The sequence below is a fragment of the Cotesia glomerata genome, linkage group LG7 (assembly GCF_020080835.1).
Source record: "Cotesia glomerata isolate CgM1 linkage group LG7, MPM_Cglom_v2.3, whole genome shotgun sequence".
Lineage (NCBI taxonomy): Eukaryota > Metazoa > Arthropoda > Insecta > Hymenoptera > Braconidae > Cotesia > Cotesia glomerata.
In genome coordinates, this window is record NC_058164.1 from 9,146,737 (window position 1) to 9,170,174 (window position 23,438).

The window sequence follows — 23,438 nt, forward strand, 5'->3', positions numbered from 1 at the left end:
AGAATCCGCAGCGCCATCAAAACTACCAGCAACTAAAATTAAGCGCGCAAGCGCCACATTAATTTTTAAAAATAGCCCGCGAGATTTAAAACTCCCGCCGAGTTCAAAAGTAAAAATGTTTTCTAAAATAGCTTGGTTAGTTAAAAAAATTAAGAACCAATTAAGTTTCTTAGCAGATTGTTAATAATTAAAAGCCTGGTTGAGGGTCTTAAGGATTTCCGTTGAAAAAAAAAAAAAGCAATTAGTAAGTGCGGATGTATAAGCCTCTCGAGATAAATAATTAATTAAATTGAGCAGAAATAAATAAATATTAAATTTGAATGGTAATGATCAGGCGTTTGTTTCGGGTCGGGCACCCCTTGGTGGTGAATTGTCGAGCGCCTCAAGCGTCGATGAAACAAAGCCACGCGAAGATCAAAGGAAAGTTGAACATTTGTCATCCACGAGTGTACGCTCAAACGGCTTTTGTTCACAATTCATCGTTGCAATAACACTTAATCTCAATAGTACTTAAAAAAAGGCTTGTAAGCCGTCAATTGTATGTTCCTATTATTACAACCTCTATTATATATACAAATCATTTATTATATATATTATAAAAGTATTATTTCTGAGGTTTATTCGATACAAATGAATTGAAAGCTAAGCGATAGTCCGGTTGATTGGCCCCGTACCGGCCCCGGTGCAATCGAGACACACAAAAGCGCGGGAGCTTTTAAAAATAGTCACGAGGGCGCGCAGTAAGTTGGCAATCTTGAAACTTTTCATTTTTCTCTTTCTCTCTCCCACTTATTGGTCTGTTGCAGACTCAAGAACTGCAGAGCGAGAAGGTCTTATGGAAAATGGATGGACGGGACAAGCGAGTAAGTAATTTTGCATGTGCAATTGTATGTGTATGTAGTGATGTATAGATATGTATAATTCCAGGGTAAGAGTAGGGTAAGCAGAGTAATGTAAGAGACGGAGACGAGCTTGAGCGGCAGCAGCAGCAGCAGCCTGACAAATCATGTACACCCATGGACAGTCACGGATTCAGGCTAGGTGTGCCTAGGTGGCAGAGTGGAGGCGGAGACGAAGAAGGAAACAACTTAAAAAGAATAAGAATGGTAGAAGGAAAGAATAAGTAAGAAGAAGAAGTTGAGAAAGACAACGAGTGACAAGAGCTGGGTTTTACGGAGAGTAAGGAACAGCCAGACGAAGACGAAAAACAAGTATAAGAAGTGGGAGAAGTGTGCGAGCAGTTGATGGCGACGATGTACAACAGTGTGATGTGTTGTTGGATCACTGTGAGTTTGTTACTACTGTGATACTGGCTCCGTCGTTTCAGTGGTGCGTTAAATTTATATTTTATATATTATTATTTTGTTTTATTTTAATATTCTGTTATTAAATAGTGATAATTGTTTATTTATCAATATATTATTATTGATAAAGTGTAGTTACTGGTGGTGTTTATTGATGATATATGGTTATGAAAAAAAATATACATATATATGAATATAGTATATATAAATATTTATAAATATATTTGTGTTTATAAATGTAGTCTGTTGTAGTTTTGTTGGTTAAAACACTTGAGTACATAAAATAGTCAGGAGTCAGGAGTGGCTGGGAATCAGAAACAGCAGCAGCAGACGTTGCCAGGAGCTAACCAGACAAACGCATTCGTACGTAAAAGAGTGTATATAAGAGAGTAGAGCCAGAGAGTCGCGTTTTTTATTCGCGTCGTCGTGGTACGCGCCATGCGCAACCCGTGCCGTCCTAACTACTCCTCTGGTTACAACAACTGCTATCCAACAAGAAGTTGACGTTCACGGTCTCAAGTTTAAGACGTGAATTTAAAAATGAGCTTGGATAGACGAATATCCGAAGAACCGTGATCGGGGTGATAACAGCCTCGGACGTCGAAGATAATAAAATAATAACGTCGAATATTGTTGAGGTGAGGCGCCCGTTTTACTTAAACACGGACGCCAGCACCGCGTGCCATCAGTCCTTACAGACATCGCCCTCGCCGTCGGACAGGTGATTACACTTTTTTTTTTTCATCACTTATAAATATTCGCCAAGTGCACATTGTTATTGTTACTGCTACTCCATGATTATTAATTTATTTTTGTTTTGTTTTGTTTAATTACTATCCAAATAACTTGGATTTTAATTATTGCATATAATTATAATTATTTAAATTTGTTTAGGTAAATTATTATTTTGATTTTGGTTTGAGTTTTTTTGGTTAGCGGCCATTACTCGCTCAACGTAGACCGTTCTGTTGCTATGATGAGCTTCCATCCTTTGGTTGCCTGTATCCACTTCACATGATGATCATCGCCGTCGCCGTACAAAGTCGTAGTAGTAATCTTCTCACTTTATCCACGTCTAATTCTCACTTACACACTCTGAGAGAGGATACTCTGTGTGGTGATACTCTATCCGCGTGTACTCTCATGCGTGTGCGCTTTGTAACATACACACAAAATCGTACTCCAGTCTCCAGTAATATACACACATACATATATTACGTATGTTATATGTATATATGAATATAAATTTAAATATGTTCATAGGTACCGGGTAATATATTAACGTGTGTGTTCTTTTTCAATATATTATTCTATATAGAAACTAGTGGTTTGCCATCAGCAGCACAGCCACCAACCTACAAAACGTCCCAGCGTGAGAGCTTTCTTTTCACTCCACCAGTTACATATCAAATATTCCAACTTAAAATGTATACATAAGAATACTTTTTTCCTTTTTTCTTTTTCAGGGTCTCTGTTGCTCTATCGCACGCCGCCTATCTCCTATTCTTTTTGAATTCTACGAAAGTCAAACACTTTCAGAAATATCCGAGCTCGGAGAATTTTACCCTCGGGAGTAGTTGGGACTAGTTATGACTATGTATGTAGAGGGATGAATTTCTAAATGTACGGATGGTATTTTTTTTTACATGTATAATACATATTGCAGAGCGTACATGTATTTTTATACAGATATGATCCTCGGTAGATATGGTGTTATGTTGGTATATTTATATTTTTAATATTTTTTTAGTTGTGTATGGGCGTATAGAAAATAATATAGGATAAAAAGAACAGAACAAGTCACCAGTCTGGTCTGGTCATGAAAAACTAATCCGGTAGATTTAAAAGCGGAGAAAATTTTTACGAGGATTATAATTTTTGTGGACAGTTGGTGAATGAATTCGAGAAAGAGATGGACAGATTGAGAATAGAGAATGATGTGTCGACTGTCGAACATTCTGTTGTACACTCGAGCACGTGGTATGAAGAGGGTAGAGAAGGAAGAGAGGGCGGAAATAGCGGAAACGGATTGGCGGGGACATGAAAGAGCTTCAAGTGTGCCAGTTGAATGCTACACTACACTATACTACACCACACGTACTATCGGTACAATTCAATCCACATCTATATATCTTTGTATCACATAGAATATAGAAACAATGTATTGTAGATGTATCGATAGAACGTGACCAGCTGACTGATGATTAACGTAAATCCGTTATAAACTAATGAATAGCTAAGCACAGGATTTGGAATTTTGGTTCTGCTGATGGTAATTTCATAGATACCCCGTGTATAATTCCACCGTAATCCTATCTATTTATGTTGAGTAGACAATTTGATGTACTGATATGCACCTATAAAGCCTTGTGGCTTATGCCAGTACATATTATGGTACATACTACAATTGTATGCGATGGATGTATTAATTATGTTAGTATGATATGAGGAACGGACGACACAGCAGTATGCCAGTCAGTTAACGTGTCTAGTGTCTTTGGCTTTTGGTTTAGCTGCCGCTTTGACTTGTATGATGTTTCTCAACAACATCACAGCCAGTTATGCCGGCTATTTTGTCAAACGGTTAGTTGAAAACGTTTCATCAATTATGATTAGTATACTACTACTTGGCCTATTACATTCTATTCGCAAATACTCTTACTCTCTTCATATAATCTAAGTATCTATAAGCTCTACATACTCGTCTTCTCTACATATATGTATGGATATTAAACTCCTTTATCGTAACGTCGGTTTGAGACAAACAAGTACCATACACACTAATGTAAGCGTGGGATTCACCTAAAAGCCGACTTGACTCCTATCCACACTCTTTGTCGTAGCCCTTTGGCAAAACAACTGCTCAAGAGCTCAAATGGGGAGAAGATCAAGCTTGGCTTTTACGACTGCTGAAACATTAATCAGGTGATACTCTCAGGCACTTTAATATTTATATATTATACATTAATATGTATATGTATACACGCAGTTTAGCCGAAGCGTAAAAGTAAAAGTAAGACTATTATTTTTATTTTTTTTTATTCTTGATTCCCGTGTTATGTCGTCGAATAAAATTTCCGGATAGATGAATTTTTTTTTTTTTTTTTCGTTTTATAAAAAAATTATAGATATATACGTTAAGAATAATTATTTAATGATATATTTATTTGAATTTCGATAAAAAATTTTTCATTCGTTTGTAGGAAGAGAAAAAAAATAAGTGGTTATAATTGGACCGCGGTGGAGTTAAAAAATAATTCGAGCCTCACAATACCACTGGCGTACTATATACTATATACTGGTATAGTATATATACGATACGATGAGGAGGAATAGCGTAGTGGAGGATTGAATAAAAGAAAGAAAGAGTACCAATGGAAGGGAGAGAGAAAGAGAGAGAAAATGATATCGCGAGGGCGAGCAAGCTGAGGAGAGAGGAAGAGAGGAAGTCTATATACGGGAGAAGGAGAGCCAGAGAGTAGAGAGTAAGTAAGAGAGCTAGAGTTTGAGGGACCTCTTGGGTAAGAGCGAGAGAGAGGAAGCGAGGTAGTCGAGTGAGGCGCGAGACGAGACGGCACGATAGTAGACTAGCGGCGTATAATGCGGGTTTATCAAGATCTCGCGATGCCAGCAGCGGAAACCATCAAAGAGTCCTTTGAAGTTTTGTTGTGTCCTCCTCAGCCGTCTACCGCTGTCTCGCTCTAGCTCACTCCGGCACTCCGGGACTCCTTGGCCGCTTGTGGAGCTCCTCTCAGAGAGGGGTCTTGGGGCTTGGCGCGACGCCACTTTGTTCCCGAGCTTCGGCCATATATGTTTTTCTTATTCTTTCCTCCTCTTATATATTACATTACCACTCTGCTCAGCTCAGCTCTTTTACTATACTACCAAACTACCAACAAACTTATGCTCCAAACTAAACTCAACGTTTGATATATATTATTATGTAGTCTATGTACATACATATAGACAAATACATATGTATTCCATCTAATCTATTCGGTACGGTTTAGTTTAGTTGGAGTTGAGGTCGCACTTGGCCTTTTGTACCCATCACCAATGGCCCACCGACCTCTTCGTCTAATCGAGGACGGTCAGTGTCACAAACCTCGTGCAGCGTCTTGTGAGTAAACTCACTACTGTAGAAAAACAAAACCAATAAAATGACAAGTAAAGACGTACGTAGTATAGCATGCCTTGTCATTAAATAAAATATAACATGTAAACTTTGGAGTTTAAATGTTATATTTAATACTATTATTTTTAATTATATTTCATATATTATATTTAATTTGAAATTTTTTCCATTTATTAATCCAAGAAATTCTTCGGTAATTATACTAGATTTTTTTCCACTTTGTAAGCGCTGTATTTAAGTACACACGCGGTGATCGCGTGCAGAGGTGGCAGAGCCGGTGACGATGTCGGCAAACATCAAAGGGAACCAAGCAACTTGCCTTTCTTCCTTACTTTACACATACAGACATACGCTGTAAGTTTATTAGTGTAGAGTGTAGTCACTACACGCATATCACACGTATCACATCATCGTACACTATATGTACTACCAATACCATTCTATATACATATAATAAATATACAGAGACGAGCAAGTATTAATTCTTTCTCTTTTGCACTCTCACGACCCCGACAACTCTGATATTACTTTGTGTCTGTCTCTCTTAGTTTGACGACTCAATAGTATTTTTCCCTTTACTGACGGTCTTAAAATTATAATTAGTGTCTTGGATTTCTTCCCGTTGTCATTTGTCATTCGTCCGCTTGTATTATATTTCTATGCATATACATATGTATATGTAAATATATCTAAACGTGAGTGTCTCTATAATCTAGAATGTATGAATGTGTTTTTAAAAAAATTTTTTTTTAATTATTATTTTATTGTAGATAATATTACCAATGGGACGTATTTCATCATTATGCCGATAGAAAATAAAGGAAGCATGAATACATGTATATATATATATATATAATGTAATACTGTGGAGAATTTTCGAAAGATCTAGTGACAAATGTCTAGTCTCAGCTGAGGAACTCAGGATATATAACATATTGGAGGATAAAGTATTATATGGATAAAATGAGAAATGATTTTTAGTTAAAGTTGGTTGTCTGACACCCGGTATAGACGGTAGAGACGGTCGGACAGACTGTTGTAAAGGTTGCCAGCCTCTGGCAGGCTCTTATACACTACACTGTACGTCTATCTCATTTTCTCTCTTTTAGTCCCTCTTACTCTTTCATTTCTCTTCTGTTGAACGGCTTCGGAGCTTGACCAAGCGAGGCGTTCCGAAAACCTGTAATTACGGGCCCGGCAAACATCAAGCGATGCCGCCGCCGCCGGAGCAAGAGCCATTGCCGTTTGCCGTTTGCCGTTTGCTGTTTCTCTCTCTTCACTCGTAATCTCGAGCCCTCTCGCTTATTTTTATTTCAAATCCAGTCTCTCTCTTAAGCTTTTAACAAATTTTCCAAAGGGAAATTACGCTATTGCAGATTGCGGATCATTTTAAATACGTTTTTATAAAAACAAAAACGAAAAAAAAAGGGAAGAAGAAATAGTTTTTTTTTTTTTTGTAATTAAAAATGAAAAAACATTTCATAATTGAAAAATTTTCCAATAGAAATCACCGGTCGGTTCTATAAAACTTACTTAGCAGTACTGTAAATATAAAAATAAATCTTAGCCTTGGAATAAAAATAAATAGTAAATAGGAAAAAAGGAATTTATCTTTCAGGCGGCATTGTTTTGATCTTTGGAAAATTCACTAGTAAAATTGGTGGTTCAGATATTTATTTTTAGTTTCTTTTATTCTTATTCTTATTTTATTATATTTTTTTGAGCCGAGGTCTCTACTACTCGTTTTCACTGACACCGCGCTGCTGGAGCGCAGTTACCTGGCGCGTTGCAGTTCTCCTTCTCTTGCTGTTTTTTTATGTATTTTTATTCTTATTCTTTCTCTCCAGCCGGCGTTGGCTTCCCTCACTCGAGCGATTTCACTACTATCTTTTTTTTCTTGGTCTTTTTTTTACCCATACACAAATTACGATAAACGTCTTCAAAATGTACTCTTTACTGGCGCGACCCCGTCGTTTATCATCGTGCGGGCTTTGCTGGAACGTCATGATGCAGTTGCCGACGCGATTGTAAGTTAAAGAAAAAAAACTAACTGAGAGAAAAAGGAAAGGAAAAGGAAAAAAGAATCAAGTGAGTCTGAAAAGAAAAAGCCAAGCTGCGTGGTAGTATACTATATAATATATATCTATATGTACTACATAGTTTATATATACATGTATATATATTTTTAAGAGTGGAAAGATTCTTCTGAAAAACTGGTAGTGCGATAAAAGAATGCTGGACAAGCTGAAAGATCCAGACCATCAGAACCAAACGGCCCGACTTTTACAAAGATCATTGTTTTTGTCCGGCTTTAAATGATGTTGAAATCATCCGCCAGATATTTAGCCTTTATTACTTGTTTATTTATTTATTTTACTCCAACTGCTAATGTATCTGAAATAACTAGTAACGAGATTAGGTTTTTATCTCAGCTCGTAATCGCCCACCGCTGAATTCAAACGTCAAATTTCATTATTATTATCCATTTTTTCAGTTGTTATTTTTATTTACTTTTCCTTTGGGTTTCTTAATTATAACGGATGGAGTAAATCCCTTTGGTAGTATTTTCCCAGGTAAATTTTTTAAACTTCGACTTGTAGGTATTTGCTTGTAGGCTCAGTCGTTAACCTTTTGAGTTTTAAACCGTAGTGTCAAAAAATTTAACGCTAACCACAGGGTCTCTTAGTTCTTTAAAATGGACTAGACCACTCTGCTAGTTTTCTTGCTTTTAGATGTCAAAATATAAATAATACCATTTATTTTATTTTTATTTTTAATTTTCTGTTTCAATTACATCACTTTGTTGAAACAAACGTTACCGAAATTTAAAAGTATTATTTTTTTATTTAAATTTCTAAGTCATGCGTTTTAGAAAAATTTTGGAGTAAATTTTTTTTTAACTTTACTTTGAAAATAAATTTTATTTTTACAATTAATGTTTTGTTAATATTGTGATGAAAAATTAGTAAAAATAATTTTTTATCAAAATTTTGAGTATAATTATTTTAATTGAGTTTTTTACAAAAAATTAAAAAATAAAATTTTTTTTGTCAGAATTGAAAAAAAAAATTCAAGATTTTTTTTTCCAAATTTGGAGTAAATAATCCTTAAAAATACCGATTAGATATTTTGTTATATTTGTTGGAAGAAAAGAAAAAGATGCGAAGCAATAGATAAAATAGAAAAAGAAAATAAATGGTTATAGATTGATCCGCAAATAATTTATGATGTTTGACATTTGATGGTACAGTAGTGGAGAGAAAGGTGTCACGTCGATGTAGCAGGGGATGTTTGAGATGTTGTGATCCTGTGTGATTTTGGTGGCTTGCTCTCTTCTTTACTTTCGACTCGAGTCTCTCGAGTTTGCCTTATCGACCGCACTCGAGCCGAGGTTTATAAAACTCATAGTCAGAGCCAGCTATAAACCGACTGATGCTGCTTATGCTGGCTGCTGTAAACTGTTGCATCTTATGCATATTTCATCACCGTCTTACCATTTTTTTCATCCACATTTACATAAACATTTTATCTCAAACTTTTTATTCAATCCTATCTGTAAAATATTTTTTTTATTTTTTTTGCCATGTAAATTTGATTCAGCACATGATTTAAATAAATATAATAACAACAGAGTCAAATGGAGTTTAAGTATGATTTTTTTCATACATTCGTTAATTGACACTTTTATTTGTTTATTTTAAAGGTTAACATGTATGTAAATTCAGGCTTCATTAACGTATTCTTGACCACCACTTCTACAAACTTATTTTATTTTCTTTTTCATCTCTTGTATACATGCCGTTGATACTTAGTTTTTCACATCTTGAGCTTTTTTGTCTGTACACTTCTATCCAAACATTTACACTTTTAAATGAAGAGTACGTGTTCTTTTACTATTCTTTTGATAATTATTAACGTCTTTCCGCTGTTTATAAACCCCTTACTTTTAACTTTTAAACACTGTTTTACATTTGAGTGTTTTAAGCTAATTTTTAACAACATTTACTTTTTTTCTATTCATCAATAATTAAATAATTACTTAATCGAATCCAATATATCCATTACCTTTGTAAATATTTTATCACCAAACAGTTTCAAACATCATTAATTTTGATAGTTCATTAATACTTTTTTGTACGACTTATTTTATTACAATTCAATTAACAGATTTCAATTTATATATATCAATAATAAGTAACTATTTACATAAAGTATGTTTATCTTAATTTAATAAAGTGCCATTCGGCCTCACCCGAAATGGAAGGTAGATTTTATTTGATATAAAATTCTCTTCATTTTCGCTATTATAACTTATTGAAAACTAAATTTTTAAATTAATTATAATAAAGAAGTTCTGCAAAAGTCTTCTTGGTGTATTTACTATTTGGATAATTATCTTGGACTAGTTCGAAGATGAACAAAATCTATGTATGATTTTTTAATAATAAATGAACAATCGTTATGTCTACTAGATTCACAGAATATTTTGATCATTAATAAGTAAAAAAATTAAGTTAATAAAAAACATTTAATTTTAGTTATAACATCGAAGGTAACAAAGAAAAAAAGTCAATGTTATGTGCATCAAATTAAAGGCAATTTCATGAGCTATCACATGAATTTTTTTAAAAATTAGCTATTTCTTTTCAATCAAAAGTTATACATCAATGAAGTAACCGAAAACGTGATTTTCACTATTTTGAAAATTTTAAATGGCCGCCATTTCTAAACTAATTGACCGATTTTGCTCATCTTCGAACTCGTTCAAGGTAATTACCCACATATGTGTACCAAGTTTCATCAAGATCGGTTGAAAACTGTTGCAGATATTTTGATGACAAGTTCGGTTATATTACATATATATATATATATACAGTGTCCCAGAAGTAACGGACGCCATTGTAGCATCTAATAAACAAAATAATTCTGAGACGAAAAGTCCTTAGCCATTTTTTAATCAGACGCATAGATAATTAATTATTAATTAAAATAACGTCCTTTTATGCGTTAGAGAGAGAGCGCTAGTGTCAAGTCAAGTGCGTTCCAACGAAGACACTTGCACGTGTGAATGTGTAAGTAAATATGTGTGACTACGTTAGCTATAGAAACTAGTTAGTCATACAGTTAGTTGTGTCTTTGTTTGGCACATACTTTACTGGACACTGGCGCTCTCTCTCTAACAAATAAAGAGACGTTATTTTTAATTAATAATTAATTATCTATGCTGTTAATTGAAAAATGGCTAAGGACTTTTCGTCTCAGAATTATTGTTTTCATCAGATGCTACAATGGCGTCCGTGACTTTTGGGACACCCCGTATATATACATACATATATACATTTTTTAACCAATGATATTTTTGGAACTTACTTGACTAATTATGATATATGATAGCAAAATCAGGTGAAAATTCCACCATGAAGAATAATACAATAGTTAGATTCCTAACGTAATCTACCTAATAACCATTCTATTTTGTCAAAAATTAGATTTTTTTAATTTATTAACAAATTTAGGTTTTTACAAAAAATATAAATTTTTTTAATTGCTAATTTTTTTTCTATAAAATCAAATATAAATTAATAAGTAAAAGACATTAATTAAAAACATCTCTAATTTTTATTTCTAACAAAGTTAGGTCTTTTAATTGAAATGAATCACAAGTATTAAATTACTCTGTCTATTTATTAAATTCAACACTCTTTTTTTTTTAAGAAGCAATTTTTACGGCATTTTCTCAAAATCTTTGTAATAAAAAAAATTTCAATTATTGCACAAAAAACACATTTTTTAACTAATTTATTATAAATAAATAATTTAACTAACAAAAAAGCGAATAAAAAAATTTTTTTATTAAATATTCTTAAATTCGAAAAAAAAAAATTTGTTTTCGAACTACCAAAAATTGTTTAATCAAATTATTTATTTATTTAAACAAAGTAACTGTTAAGTACCTTAAAAAATGTATTTATTAACTTCTTAAATGAAAAACTATTAAAACCTTACCAAAAATCTTTGGAACTCAATCGAAATCGTCCGTTTCTGGAAAAAAAAATTTTTCGAAAAAAAATTTTTTTTCGCGAAAAAAAAAATATTTTTAATTTTTTTTATGCATTTAATCGATCGATATAACACTATTGTTAAATCCCTCTATTGAAAATCACGATATGACTTGTAGAAGTCTAGCTTTCAATCCTGGTCAGGACGCTGCGCAGTCCAATTCGAACCTTAGCGGTGATAGCCTGCGCAGCCTGTTTGGTGATTCTTACTTCAACAATAGAACTTATAGTACGGATTGAATCGTTGAATAAACAACATCCTACACTTATAACTGTCTTGCATAATAGAATAAAGTTAAAAAAAAAATTATTTCAATAAAAATAATTCGGTGGTTCCGGTTCATCATCATCATCATCATCTTCATCATAACCATGGTACGTAGCCGTTTGTTTACGGGTCTCCTCGTCTCAGGTACAAGCCATCCATCCAACTAAAATGATTGATTATGACAGCTTTTATACTTGTCTGTTGCTTTATAATCCACGGGATCATATTTCCCGTCTATTATATTTTGCTCTCATAAAGTCTCCCACTTGGCTATTCCACGTGCATGCCACATGCTTTTCATCCACCTTCAATTCCGCAAAACTTTTACTCAAGTATCTCGGATATTAATATAAATAATAATATTAGTCGCTCTCTGTCATCTTGTATCTGAAACATTTACGTAAAAATTTAAATAATTTGTATATTTTCCAGTGGCAACAGTTTCTGCAACTGAAGTCTTCATCAGCCGCGAAACCGAATTTTTTGACGGCTAAAAAATTTTTTTTTTCATTGTATATTAATCTATTGTTCGGCCGAATATTACGCGAGCAATTCAATAGATTATGCTTGAATTTCTTAAAAAGAATCAATAAAACCAAGCCAGACCAATGGGAATTATTGAAGACGTGGTTGGGCTGCGCAGCGTGGTTGGTGAACCCTCGCATGGGCATATGGGTTCACCCTATGGGCTGTATGCTTGTTTTTTTATTACAAAATGCTTAAAGCCGTTTTAATTGGAGTTATGAATCATAATAATATCCCATTGAATTCATATTCCACGGTCCAATGGTCTTTTGTTGATGAACAAGCCTAAACCTGGAGGCTGCGCAGCCCTGCGCAGCATCAGGGATCGATACCATTTCAAGTACTAGGCTGACTTTTGTTGTTCTGAATCCACTTACAACAATTATAAACTCGTTTACAACCTATTTGCAACAATAAAATTCATAAATTATTCATTTGTTTTTTTAAAAATTGACTTTTTAGAAATTTTTTCTTACCAAGTAGAAAAAGTCACTCTTTGGTCAGGCATGAGCCGGCGGCCTTCTCTACTGTGTTGGTTACCACTAATATCATTTTTTGTACTTATCATTGCAGATTTGGTTTAGCCATGTCCACTAGGAAGCGGCGAGGATTGAAATATAGTTTAGCTGAAAGAAATAAGAAAAAAATATCACTTTACAGCTACGATAGATAGGATGAATAGATCTCGGCGGAACGAAGCCCGTTACTTCAATGAGAATTCCCCTAGACCACCGGTCCCCGGTAATTTTTTTTTATATATTTTTTTTATTTTAATTGTTTATTTTTATTTGAGTTTGTTTTGTTATTATTTAACTGTTTTCTTTTTCGTTAATTGTAGGACATAAACAATAACAATGCCAGCTGTTGATTAGTTACTGAATTGACCGACTTGTGGCGCTGTTAAATTATCGCGGCTATTTAAATATATTAAAATATTTATTATCAATTTCAATTTGTTGTCATTGAATTAAAGGTTACAATTTATTTAAATACTGGTAATTGTTTACTTTTAGATCGGAAAAAAACCTCTTTTATTTTTTTTTATTTAAAAAATTGAAATTGTTTTTAAAAATTTTATTCATTTTTAATTTTTAAAAAATTTAATAATCCCAATAAAATAACATATTATTTTATTGGAGAAAAAAAATGGAAATAATTGTGGTTTTTATTTTTTTCATTCGTGTGCTGTCAGTTGAAACTAGGGTTAGAACATTCCGGTGCGGTCAAGATTGAAAATATTTGTAATATTATGTGAATTTTCAAGATTTACAGACCATAAAAAATTGATATTGAAATTTTTCTTTTATTGTTTTTATGTGAGTTGAAAAAAAAATCTACAAAAATAACCTCATACAATTTTCAGAATGACATTTTATAAAAAATAAATTTTTCTATTTTTTTTTTTTTTAAAGAATAAAAATAAAATTAATTGTTATTTATTATCACAATTTTTAATGAAAATTTGCCGTTAAAACTAAACAAAAGAAATATTTTTATCAATTTTTTATAGTTGAAAACGTAAAATGTCATTAGACAGTAATTGAGGTTATGGTGCATAAAAAATGACAAGTATGTATAATAATGTTCTGAAAAAATTATTTAATTATATGAAAATTAACTTGGCAGATATTTGATCATTTTTCGAATTTTTGAACAAATAAATTATGGCAAAAAAATAAGAAAAAAGATTTACATGTTGAAACTAAAAAAAATTAAATTTTTTAAAAATAATTTCTTGGAACTAATTTATTTGTTGAATAAAATTCAAAAAATTGTCACGTGACTTTCATTTTAATTATTTACATTACAAAAGTCGATAATTTAAAAAAAAAAAAACAAAATTGAGTGTGGAAGTAAGCAATTATCAAATAAACGTATTAGGGAATTAAAATCAGCTTAAAATAAAGTTGTAAAAAAAATAAATTAACTAATAATGATTTGTTATTATAGGAGAAGAGACAGAGTCCTACGTCGGCAGGTATTACTCGCAAAGTCCGGCTCTGACACCTAGACGTTCAGCTCTAGGTAGTCACCTGGCCACGTCATCTTGCGATGCTTCAGCGCCGCTTGGATTCGAGCCGGAGGGTTCCTGTGGTATTATGGAGACAAACTCACCTCCGGCATGTCTGCGATGGGCACGCAGTATACAATCATTGCTATTAGATCGAGAGGGGCTTCATTTATTTAGAAGTTATGTTACTGAAGAGGGGAATCAGAATGATATTTATGCACTGGAATTTTGGTTGGCTTGTGTGGGTCTCAAAGAGCCGCAGAATGCTGATAAAACATCTCAACTGGTTAAAGCTATCTACAGAAAGTAAGTATTCACCAAAACTTCAACTAGATTCTCAAACCATTTATTTTTTCTAACTTAAGACTAATTTTACCTATAATAATTTATCTGATTGTAATTTTTGTTCCTTTTTCAGGTATATTGTTAAAGCGCAATTGGAAATACCTGAAGATGTTAAAAAAGAAACGAAGCGGCGTCTCAAAGAGACCTGGCCCGAAGAAAACATCTTTGATAATGCCCAGCTGGAGGCCGAGCATCTGATGGCAAGGACGTCATATCCGAACTTTTTGCAATCGGATATGTACCTCCAGTATGTCCAAGCTTGCCAAAATCCAGAACAAGCCGGTGGTTGTCCCAGTTCGAGCTCAAGCCGGGATATTTCATTGTCATGTGGCCCGAGTTTGCTTCCAACTCTTCACGAGGACACCGAGTATCATTCTATTCAACAGCATATATCACGTTCTGCGTGTGATACACCCAGTGAATTAAGACTGACCAAAGACGTATTGATGGCAACCCAAAAAACGAGGGCTTTGGATGTGAGACCTAAGCCAGAAGCTTATGCTGGGTAAATCTAGATTCCTATTATTTATTAATCACGAATTTGCTTGATTGCTTGATAACCCCTTCATATTTTATGTATCTGCTTGCTTAGAAATTAATCAATTAGTTTTATTTTAACTTGTGACTGTAACCTTTTTAGTCACTGTTATCATTCCCGCAAAATTTTTCGTATCCCAACGTAGTTTATAATTTATTTTAGTTATTTATAATTTTTTTTAATTAGTTTGTTTGGCATTTATGTGTGGCATTTAAATAGAACATACTTGCAACCTGGAACTAGTCCCTACCATATGTCAACAAAAGGACGTGTTCAATACTCGTCATACAATCCAGTGTCGAGGCAGGACTCGGAGCTACAAAGTTTGAGCAGTGATGCACGTACCGAGTCAGACAATTTATCCATTACCGATTCGATGGTGTAAGTAACACATTAGTATGATTCTTTTACATGGTGGTCTTATTATTGGCAAAACCTAAATTTTGTTGAATGACTGAAAAAAAAAAAAAAAAAAAAAAAAAAATTATTTTTTTTTGACTGCCATGTTTTTGTTATCAATCACCAAATTTAGTTTACTACCTAGCACTTTTATAATTAAATTTATTGTTAATTAATACAAATTACAATTGGTCATATTTAATGGGATTTCAAAGACAAAAGTACCAGGCAAGTATTGTCAATGTTTCCTTGATATCCCAATCTTAAATTAATCATTAATTGTGAATGATGATAAATGATAATTTATAATCTATTTGATTTATAATAATTGTATTGTCACTTTTTTTTGTAGAGATGGGATGTCAACGGGACGGCCTAAAAGTAGTAAAAAACAGTTCCTAAGACACAGTAGAGCAATTAAGGAATCAGCAAGTTTAAATCGAGATCCATTGCTCCATACGATGATACCGCGAACAGATCGTGCGTCGAAGGAGCTTACAAAGCCGCCTGATCCTGAGAGATTTGCTCAAGAGCTTTTTACAAGACTGGAATTGCTAAAACGCCAGATTGATAATGAAGAAAAACTTAAGAATTTGTCGAAGGATTCGTCGGTTGAAGAAACGGATCCTAGTATGCATACTGATACCAGAAAATTAGCGGACGCATTATGTCAAAAACTCAGTATAGATGACGATAATGACCAGGATATTCTTGACCAGCATGTCTCGCGTGTCTGGTCGGATCCAACTCCCTCGAGGTCGCCGGGTATCGCTTCGCCAAAGTCAGCCGGACACAATTACTCACGGTCACACAAACAACGTAAAGACAAAGATGGTTACTCGACCTTCTCCATTGACAGTGGTAATATTCATGATTTTGCCGAGGGCGATTTCGCGGGTGCTAGCTCATTAAGTTCATCGACTACTCATTTGCCTAAATCAAAGTCTGTGCCTTCTGAGTTTGCTGATTGTCTTCATAAACCAGATCTTTATCTTCAAGGTATTCATTTATTTTATTTTAAGAGGTGGTCCTAGCTACACTGAGAGAAAGAAATTTTTTTTTTTTTAATGGGCATTGTTGTGACAAGAAATAAAATTGTTAAAAGTTTTTAACAAATCGAGTTTTTATTCTCACATTGCTTATTTTTTTAAAAAGAAATCATTTTTCTGAGTGTATTGTAGGTTCATGAATTAATCCTAAACAAAAAAAAATTTTAGAAAAAATGCTCTGCTACTCGATATGTTATTTAACCCTCGAAGTACGAAGTATGCATTTTATCGTAATTTAGGTTATTATATTTTTGATAGGTAAAACAATGCTCGTTTGAATACAATCATTATTATTCTAAATTAAATAGTTTTTAATGTTGAAAAAAATAATTAAAAACGAACCTATTTTCGAGAAATATTTTAGAATAAAAAAATTCTAGGGTTAAAATGACCCCCAGTGTACTCCGAAGGTTAACTATCTCTTTTTGAGCAGTGTTTTTTTTCGAAATTTTTATTTGTTTAAGAAAAATTTATGAATCTGCAAGAGCTTTGCTGTTGCAAGTGCGACAAAGAGTACTTTTTGCCTCTAAGAGTGCAAGGAGAGAAAAAGATGGGAACCATTTTTAAATAATTTTCATCCAAAGTTTTGAGCCTTTAAAATTAGTAATTAAATGTTAATCATTTTTTTTAAAGGTCAAGATCAAAGATTTCGTAGATCTGATATGTCTCGAAGATCAGCGACTAAGAAATCGTTGACGGAATTGACGGACAGTGGTGTTAGTGTTGTCAGTGCTAGTATTGATGTTCCTGCTGCTAGTAAAGATTGTCGAACACAGTGGCGTAACCAATTAGAAAAGAAGAATGAACTGAAACACATGAGACATGGTAAAAAATATGGTTCACGCAGTGGCTCTCTGGAAAGAGCTAACCGAGAAGAATGGGGTGGCCGTGCGCAACCATTTCTGGGTGATCCAGGAATGCCATTGCTTCCTCAACCTCACATTGTATGTCTTATTGATTTAAATTTACATTTATTTTGTATTTATAGCATAAGTATTAACTATGAATTATTTACTTAGCCAACGCAACTGGAGGAGGCAAAAAGACGATTACTCGAGGAAGATAGAGCACGTGGTGGGAGTAGTATGTACTCACCGCCTTCAAGTTCAGTGGGATTCAATCGTCGCATGGCACCAGCCTATAGACAATCTCATGATTCATCATGTAGCTTACAACACCAACCACCACAACCTCCACAAGGTCCAAATCCATCGAATCAATCCACTTTACGTAAAAGCCGTCAGGATGTAGGAGATTTCACCATTGTAGTGTTCAATTTTTGTGACGAATCAGTTCCTTATAGAACTAAAATTCCAGGACATAATGTTACTTTAAAGCGATTCAAAGAGTTCTTGCCGAAAAAAGGAAGCTATCGGTAATTATTATTATTTTTTTTTTCTTACATTGAATCATCATTAAATTAATAATTTTTTATTTTACTAATTGTTGTATTTATTATTTTGTAGGTATTTCTTTAAAACAGAATGTGAAGATCTGGATACAAAGGTAATACAAGAAGAAATAACAGACGATTCCGAAGTGTTACCGCTGTGGGAAGGCAAAGTAATGGCCCAAGTTAAGGCACTTGAATAACTTAAGTTATTCTTTATTATCATAAAAATATTTATTCTCCGACTGTACAGATATATATATATATATATATATATATATATATATATATATATATATATATATATATACATATATTTTTTTGTTTATAAACAAAAAAAGATAAGAAACAATTTAAATGTTCCAGTCAAAATTATCGTATAGTTTAATTTTAGTTACTGAAATAATTTTTAATTGTTTATGTTATATTTTTTAATTATTTTTAATTGTCAATTATGTATTCATATAAACAACAGTGTAACTCTTCCAGAGGCTTCCCATAGATTTTTCCGGCCAAATGTACAAAAAAAGCCTGCGTAGTGATGTCATGATAAAAGTCTACTAATACTTCAGTAGACAAATTTTATTAATGCGATATAGGCAATAAGTTTTTATGAATATTACGTATATTACTTTGTATATTTATTATTTCCATTATTATTATGTTTATAATTATTTTTACTATATTATTAGATGAAATTGTTAGTATCCGTAATTTACGTAATATTCATTATTGACAAATGCAATTTGCGTTTCATCGTGCCACAAAAAATCTTTCATTTAAAAAAAAAAATATCATTTGTAACATATATTCATATATATATATTGAAACAAATTAACGAAATGAATAAAACGATAACGCAATAATTGTGTGGGCGGCATCCTGGGGAACAGATTATTGAATAGTCAATAATCATAACGACGTTTTATCAGGTGCGATTAAAAAAAAAATGTGCCTTTTAGTGTAATAAGATTGATCTAAGACTTAGTAAAAAAATTAAGAAAATTACTTACGGACGCGAGTTAAATTTTTAGTTTTTATTAATATTATTATTATTATTATTATTATTATTGCTATTATTATTATTATCATCATTATACATATAAATATATTCATACGGTTCCTTGATCATTTTTTTATCGTACTATTAATTAGTGAACAAAATTTTTTATACGTAAGTTTTATGTAATTTAAATGTATAATTTTTTGTTTAAATTCTGCACCGTTACAGTTAAGTTAATTGAGGAAAAACTGAAAGAGATCAATTCAATTATTAATTGGTGCTACTACCGATTGTAAAGTACATAATATCCTAATGGATATTTTATTATTGAACATATATTGAGTGTTTTTTACTAAATGTTATTTCCAATTGTTTTTTAATTGTGGAAATACAATTATAAGTGAAGTAATTTTCGATTAATTATTAATTAATTACTGAATTTCTAAAATCTTGGTTAATTTTATTTTTTTTTGCGTTACCAAGATTCCATTTGTATAGATTGATTATATAAAGAAATTAAAATAAACAAAATAAATGACACAACGAAGTTATTGCTTCGTTTTAAATTAATATTTGACTGCATAACCGCTCAAATAAACAGATGATTATTTATATTCGTTAATTAATGAGATTCCCACTGATACAATATTTATATCAAGGCCTAAGGCTTGTTTAATTTTGTAATTTATTCATTAAACATCCTTATGTATTTTTTTTTAATTATTTAAATGTAAAACAACTTTTTATAGTTATTTTTTCTTCGAGCTTCCAATTGTTTTTATTACTTAGTATTTTTTTATTTACCAACATTATCTTCCGATAAAAACCATAGACAGATCTGCAATTATATTTAAAATATAAACATGTGCATTTTTAAATAAAAACAAGTCAATATTAATTTATAATCTGACTATCAACGATTATTGTTCAATCATTTTTTATCTTAAATGTAAACTGTTTAAAAAAAATGAAAGAATGATAACTTTTTGTTAATATCGTAAATATTGAATGTGTTCCTGTACCTAACTAATTTCATTTATAATTATATTATTATGATTATTTTTAATGTCCTCATTAATATTAACTACTGTAAATTAATGTGAAATGGAAACAAATAATAACGATGCAACGATTTTCACCACATGTGTGTTGTTATTCGCTCTGCAGAATTAATTCTACTTAAAAAATGCTAAACGAAAATTATATATATATAAATATTAAACAAAATCTTTTTGTAATATTGATAAATTTAATTAGTTATTAATTTATTATTTAGATATTTACCTTACGTCTTAAGGGAGTTTCTAAATACATTTTATTATATATTAAAAAATATTTAATATACTATTAAAAAAAATGTTTTTTTTTTTTATTTCGATTAGTTTTATTTCTAGTTTTTTTTATGCTAGGTAGAATTATAATGATAAATAATAAATTTGTAGCAAAATTTTTTATAATAAATGAAAATCATAAATTTTATGATGATTAGGAAAAAATTGTCACTATCAAAAATGATAAACTTATAATATTAAAATTTATAAATTATTTATATTAGAGATAAATTTTTTTATTATATAATTAAAAAACGTTGAAAATTTTTTATATTTTGAGTGATATGAAACGAGAACTAAGATGATACTGAAATCAGCAGATATCTGAAAATTTTTTTTTTTATTTTTATAACAAATCATTTATGATAAAAAAAAATTTTTTTTTTGAAAATTCGCATTTATACTTTTTTTAAATTCCTTAATGTGAAATTTTTTTTCATTATAATTTAATTGTAATAATAATCTAAACATTGCCCAAGCGGCACAAAAATTTTTTTGATAATATTTTGTTGAATTTAAGTTGACAATTATTAATATCTGACTTCTTGTTAAATAAAATTTACCAAAAAGTCAACAGTTTTTTATGTGACGCTTGGGCGATGTTAGTTGATTTTAGTATCATAAACTATGGCTTCTCTGACAGAGGCGCTGACACTCAAGTTTTTTGGCGCCAAATAAAATTAAAAATTCTTGATTGCTTTTCTAGCTATTAGAGACCTTCAATCTCGAATTTATATTCAGCACAACGTTACATATACAGTGGCTAGTAGTATGTCTTGGAGTACATGCTAACATTCACGTACGACTAAGAAAGTCGTACATATCTACTCATCTTTGTAAAAAACAAAACAAAAAAATTTTAACCAAAAATTTTTCATAAAAAGAGCGAAGTAACTTTTATTGTCAATATATAGATAACCTTAAAAAAATATAACAAGAATACTATAGCGAGAAATGGCTGTTAAAAACTCTTCATTAAGAAAGATAAAATGCACCGAAATTTCTAACATAAACCAGTAAAATAAAAGTAAGTATTTTATCATATTATGATACTGAAATTGGCAATAAAAATGAAATTAGCAAAAATCTGGCAATTCTTAGGATTTTTCTCATTGAAAAAATTGTTATAAAAAAATGAAACGATAAATTGCACACTTAAAACATTTCCCTCATTGAGAAATCTAATTTGAAACAATTCAATATGATTTGAGTTGACTCATATATAAACATACACATTGCGTGGGTTTAATCATTTCAAATTAGATTTCTCAAGCAGAGTTGAAAAAGTACAAGAGCAATTTTTTATAAATATTTTTTTTGTTCTAATTTAATTAATGAAATAATAAAAAAATGTATGATACTGAAGTTAGCTGACAGCTGTCAATTTTTTAAATTCCAATAACAAATCAATAACAATAATAAAAATGATGATTTTTGAAATTTTCTCTGATAATTTATTTTAATACTCACCTGTGAACTTTTTTTATTAAATTTTTTTCATAATAATTTCATTGCTATAAAATTATAAAAAAATTTCTAATGTCTGTCAACTTCAGTGTCATAAAAAAATTTGTAAATGCCTGCTGATTTAAGGATCACAAATTGACAGATGCTTGACAATTTTTAGAATTTTTATAACAAATCAATTATGATAACAAAAAATATTATAAAAAATTCACACTTAAAATTCTTTGAAATTCTACAGGCGCAATTTTTTTTTCAAAATGATTTAATTGTTATAAAACAATCAGAATAATTGTTAAATGTTTGTGAATTTCACTATCATTGTCATATCCTGTATTCTGGTCACATAATTTAAGTTTATTGCGTAATACATAATATACAGTAAGGATAAGTACAATAGGAAGATGATGACATCAGCATGAAATAATTAGTAAGAGATATTTTAATGTCAGATAGTTGAGGTCATTGAGGTTGTGAGGTGCGACAGGTGAGTTCGCCCTTTTGCGCACTCCCTCCACAAAAAACCTGGCCAAGAACCTTATTCGCGCATGTGAAGATGACTCGAAAAAGTAACCGTCTCGTGTGTACATAATCTGTCAACTGACAACTCAACACTCTTGCTCCTGTACTTGCTGGACCTGGTGTTAATTAATAAATTCATTATTTTAGCTGATGTTTATATATAAATATATTTAATAAAAACAGTTATCAATTACAAATCGAAAAAAAAGTGTTCAAGCAAAAGCTCAATTATAAACAATAATAATAACTAAAATTAATTTTAAGAACTGTTAAAAATAATTATTGTTAAAATCATTTTAAGATAAACTGTTGAAATGCCTGCGAATAAAGGACCATTGTTGACGTCATCCATTAAAGAAAAACCGGGAAACGGTGGTGGTTTGGGTGCTACAACGTCCAAGAAGAAAAAACAACGTGCTACGGTTAAAAATAAAAAAAATTGCAGACAATACTTGGTAAGTGATTATCAATAATAATAAAAAAAAAAAAAAAAAAAACAATTATTAGTTAGTAATAATTGTTAGTTAGTAGTATTGAGAATTTTTTTTAATTTCTATTTTATAATTTTGTGTTGGTAGTTTAGCAATCATAGGAGTGGAAACTCTGAGTCATTTTTTATTGTTTACTTCCTTCCTTTGTTATCATTATTATTATTTTCTTTGCTATTATGATCCTTACCCTCAACTACTCCACCATCAAGTACAGCGGCCGAATGGGAAAATGCCCAGAGCCTAAAGAATACTACTACTACTGATCCTTACCCCATTTAAAAAGACATAATAGTGTATGAGTCCATATCGATTAATATGTATTTATATATTTGTATATATAATGTGGTCTATAAGACGTGCGTTCGTCGACCGCGCGGAAATGCGAGACGAAAGATACACACACACAATACAAAAAGGGTTTGTTAACCTTCTGCACCCCCTCGCGACCCGTGTGCATGTCTGAATAATATCCACGCGTTGAGAATATTGCGATCGATCGCGGTTGAAAGATAGGGCACGGTTGATTACTTGTCCTTCTGCTTATACATATTTTTAATAATTACATCATCTTCACCATTTTTACTGTCAAGATCAAGTTTTTTTT

General features: G+C 31.5%; 2 protein-coding genes and 1 long non-coding RNA gene across 23 annotated transcripts in view; 2 read left to right on the forward strand and 1 right to left on the reverse strand.

Annotated features, from left to right (window-relative positions):
* The first annotated feature begins 750 nt into the window (after nucleotides 1–750).
* LOC123269563 (axin) lies at nucleotides 751–19,596 on the forward strand. Of its 10 annotated transcripts, none has more exons than XM_044735388.1 (11): nucleotides 751–863; nucleotides 928–1,329; nucleotides 1,547–2,025; nucleotides 12,865–13,032; nucleotides 14,242–14,608; nucleotides 14,721–15,152; nucleotides 15,372–15,566; nucleotides 15,937–16,583; nucleotides 17,267–17,577; nucleotides 17,653–18,008; nucleotides 18,100–19,596. In XM_044735388.1, exons 4-11 carry the CDS (start codon nucleotides 12,966–12,968, stop codon nucleotides 18,224–18,226), a joined length of 2,502 nt encoding a protein of 833 aa, XP_044591323.1. In that variant the 5' UTR covers nucleotides 751–863; nucleotides 928–1,329; nucleotides 1,547–2,025; nucleotides 12,865–12,965; the 3' UTR covers nucleotides 18,227–19,596. The 10 variants fall into 10 exon arrangements, with proteins under 10 accessions (XP_044591323.1, XP_044591326.1, XP_044591322.1 ...); XM_044735391.1 differs by having other exon boundaries at nucleotides 1,557–2,025; XM_044735387.1 differs by having other exon boundaries at nucleotides 928–2,025.
* LOC123269564 lies at nucleotides 11,400–13,174 on the reverse strand. The gene is made up of 3 exons (XR_006510452.1): nucleotides 12,999–13,174; nucleotides 12,768–12,917; nucleotides 11,400–12,692 (listed from the first exon to the last, which is right to left on the reverse strand). It is a non-coding gene; the product is annotated as an uncharacterized LOC123269564 (long non-coding RNA).
* A 2,975-nt stretch (nucleotides 19,597–22,571) lies between the features above and the next one.
* LOC123269560 (protein piccolo) overlaps nucleotides 22,572–23,438 on the forward strand; it is a 70,431-nt gene continuing 69,564 nt past the window's right edge. For 8 of the 12 annotated variants that reach the window (XM_044735362.1, XM_044735363.1, XM_044735365.1 and 5 more), the window contains exon 1: nucleotides 22,572–22,798. In XM_044735362.1, the coding sequence (XP_044591297.1) occupies nucleotides 22,658–22,798 (141 nt within the window). In that variant the 5' untranslated portion in view covers nucleotides 22,572–22,657. The remainder of the gene's footprint in view (nucleotides 22,799–23,438) is intronic. The other 4 variants (XM_044735384.1, XM_044735381.1, XM_044735382.1 and 1 more) reach the window with 2 other exon arrangements.

Coding starts and splice junctions, on each gene's coding strand:
- LOC123269563 (XM_044735387.1), top strand. CDS start 12,966: ATGAATAGATCTCGGCGGAACGAAGCCCGTTACTTCAATGAGAATTCC. Junction 14,609..14,720: donor GTTAAAGCTATCTACAGAAA/GTAAGTATTCAC, acceptor TTCCTTTTTCAG/GTATATTGTTAAAGCGCAAT. Junction 15,153..15,371: donor AAGCCAGAAGCTTATGCTGG/GTAAATCTAGAT, acceptor TTTTTTAATTAG/TTTGTTTGGCATTTATGTGT.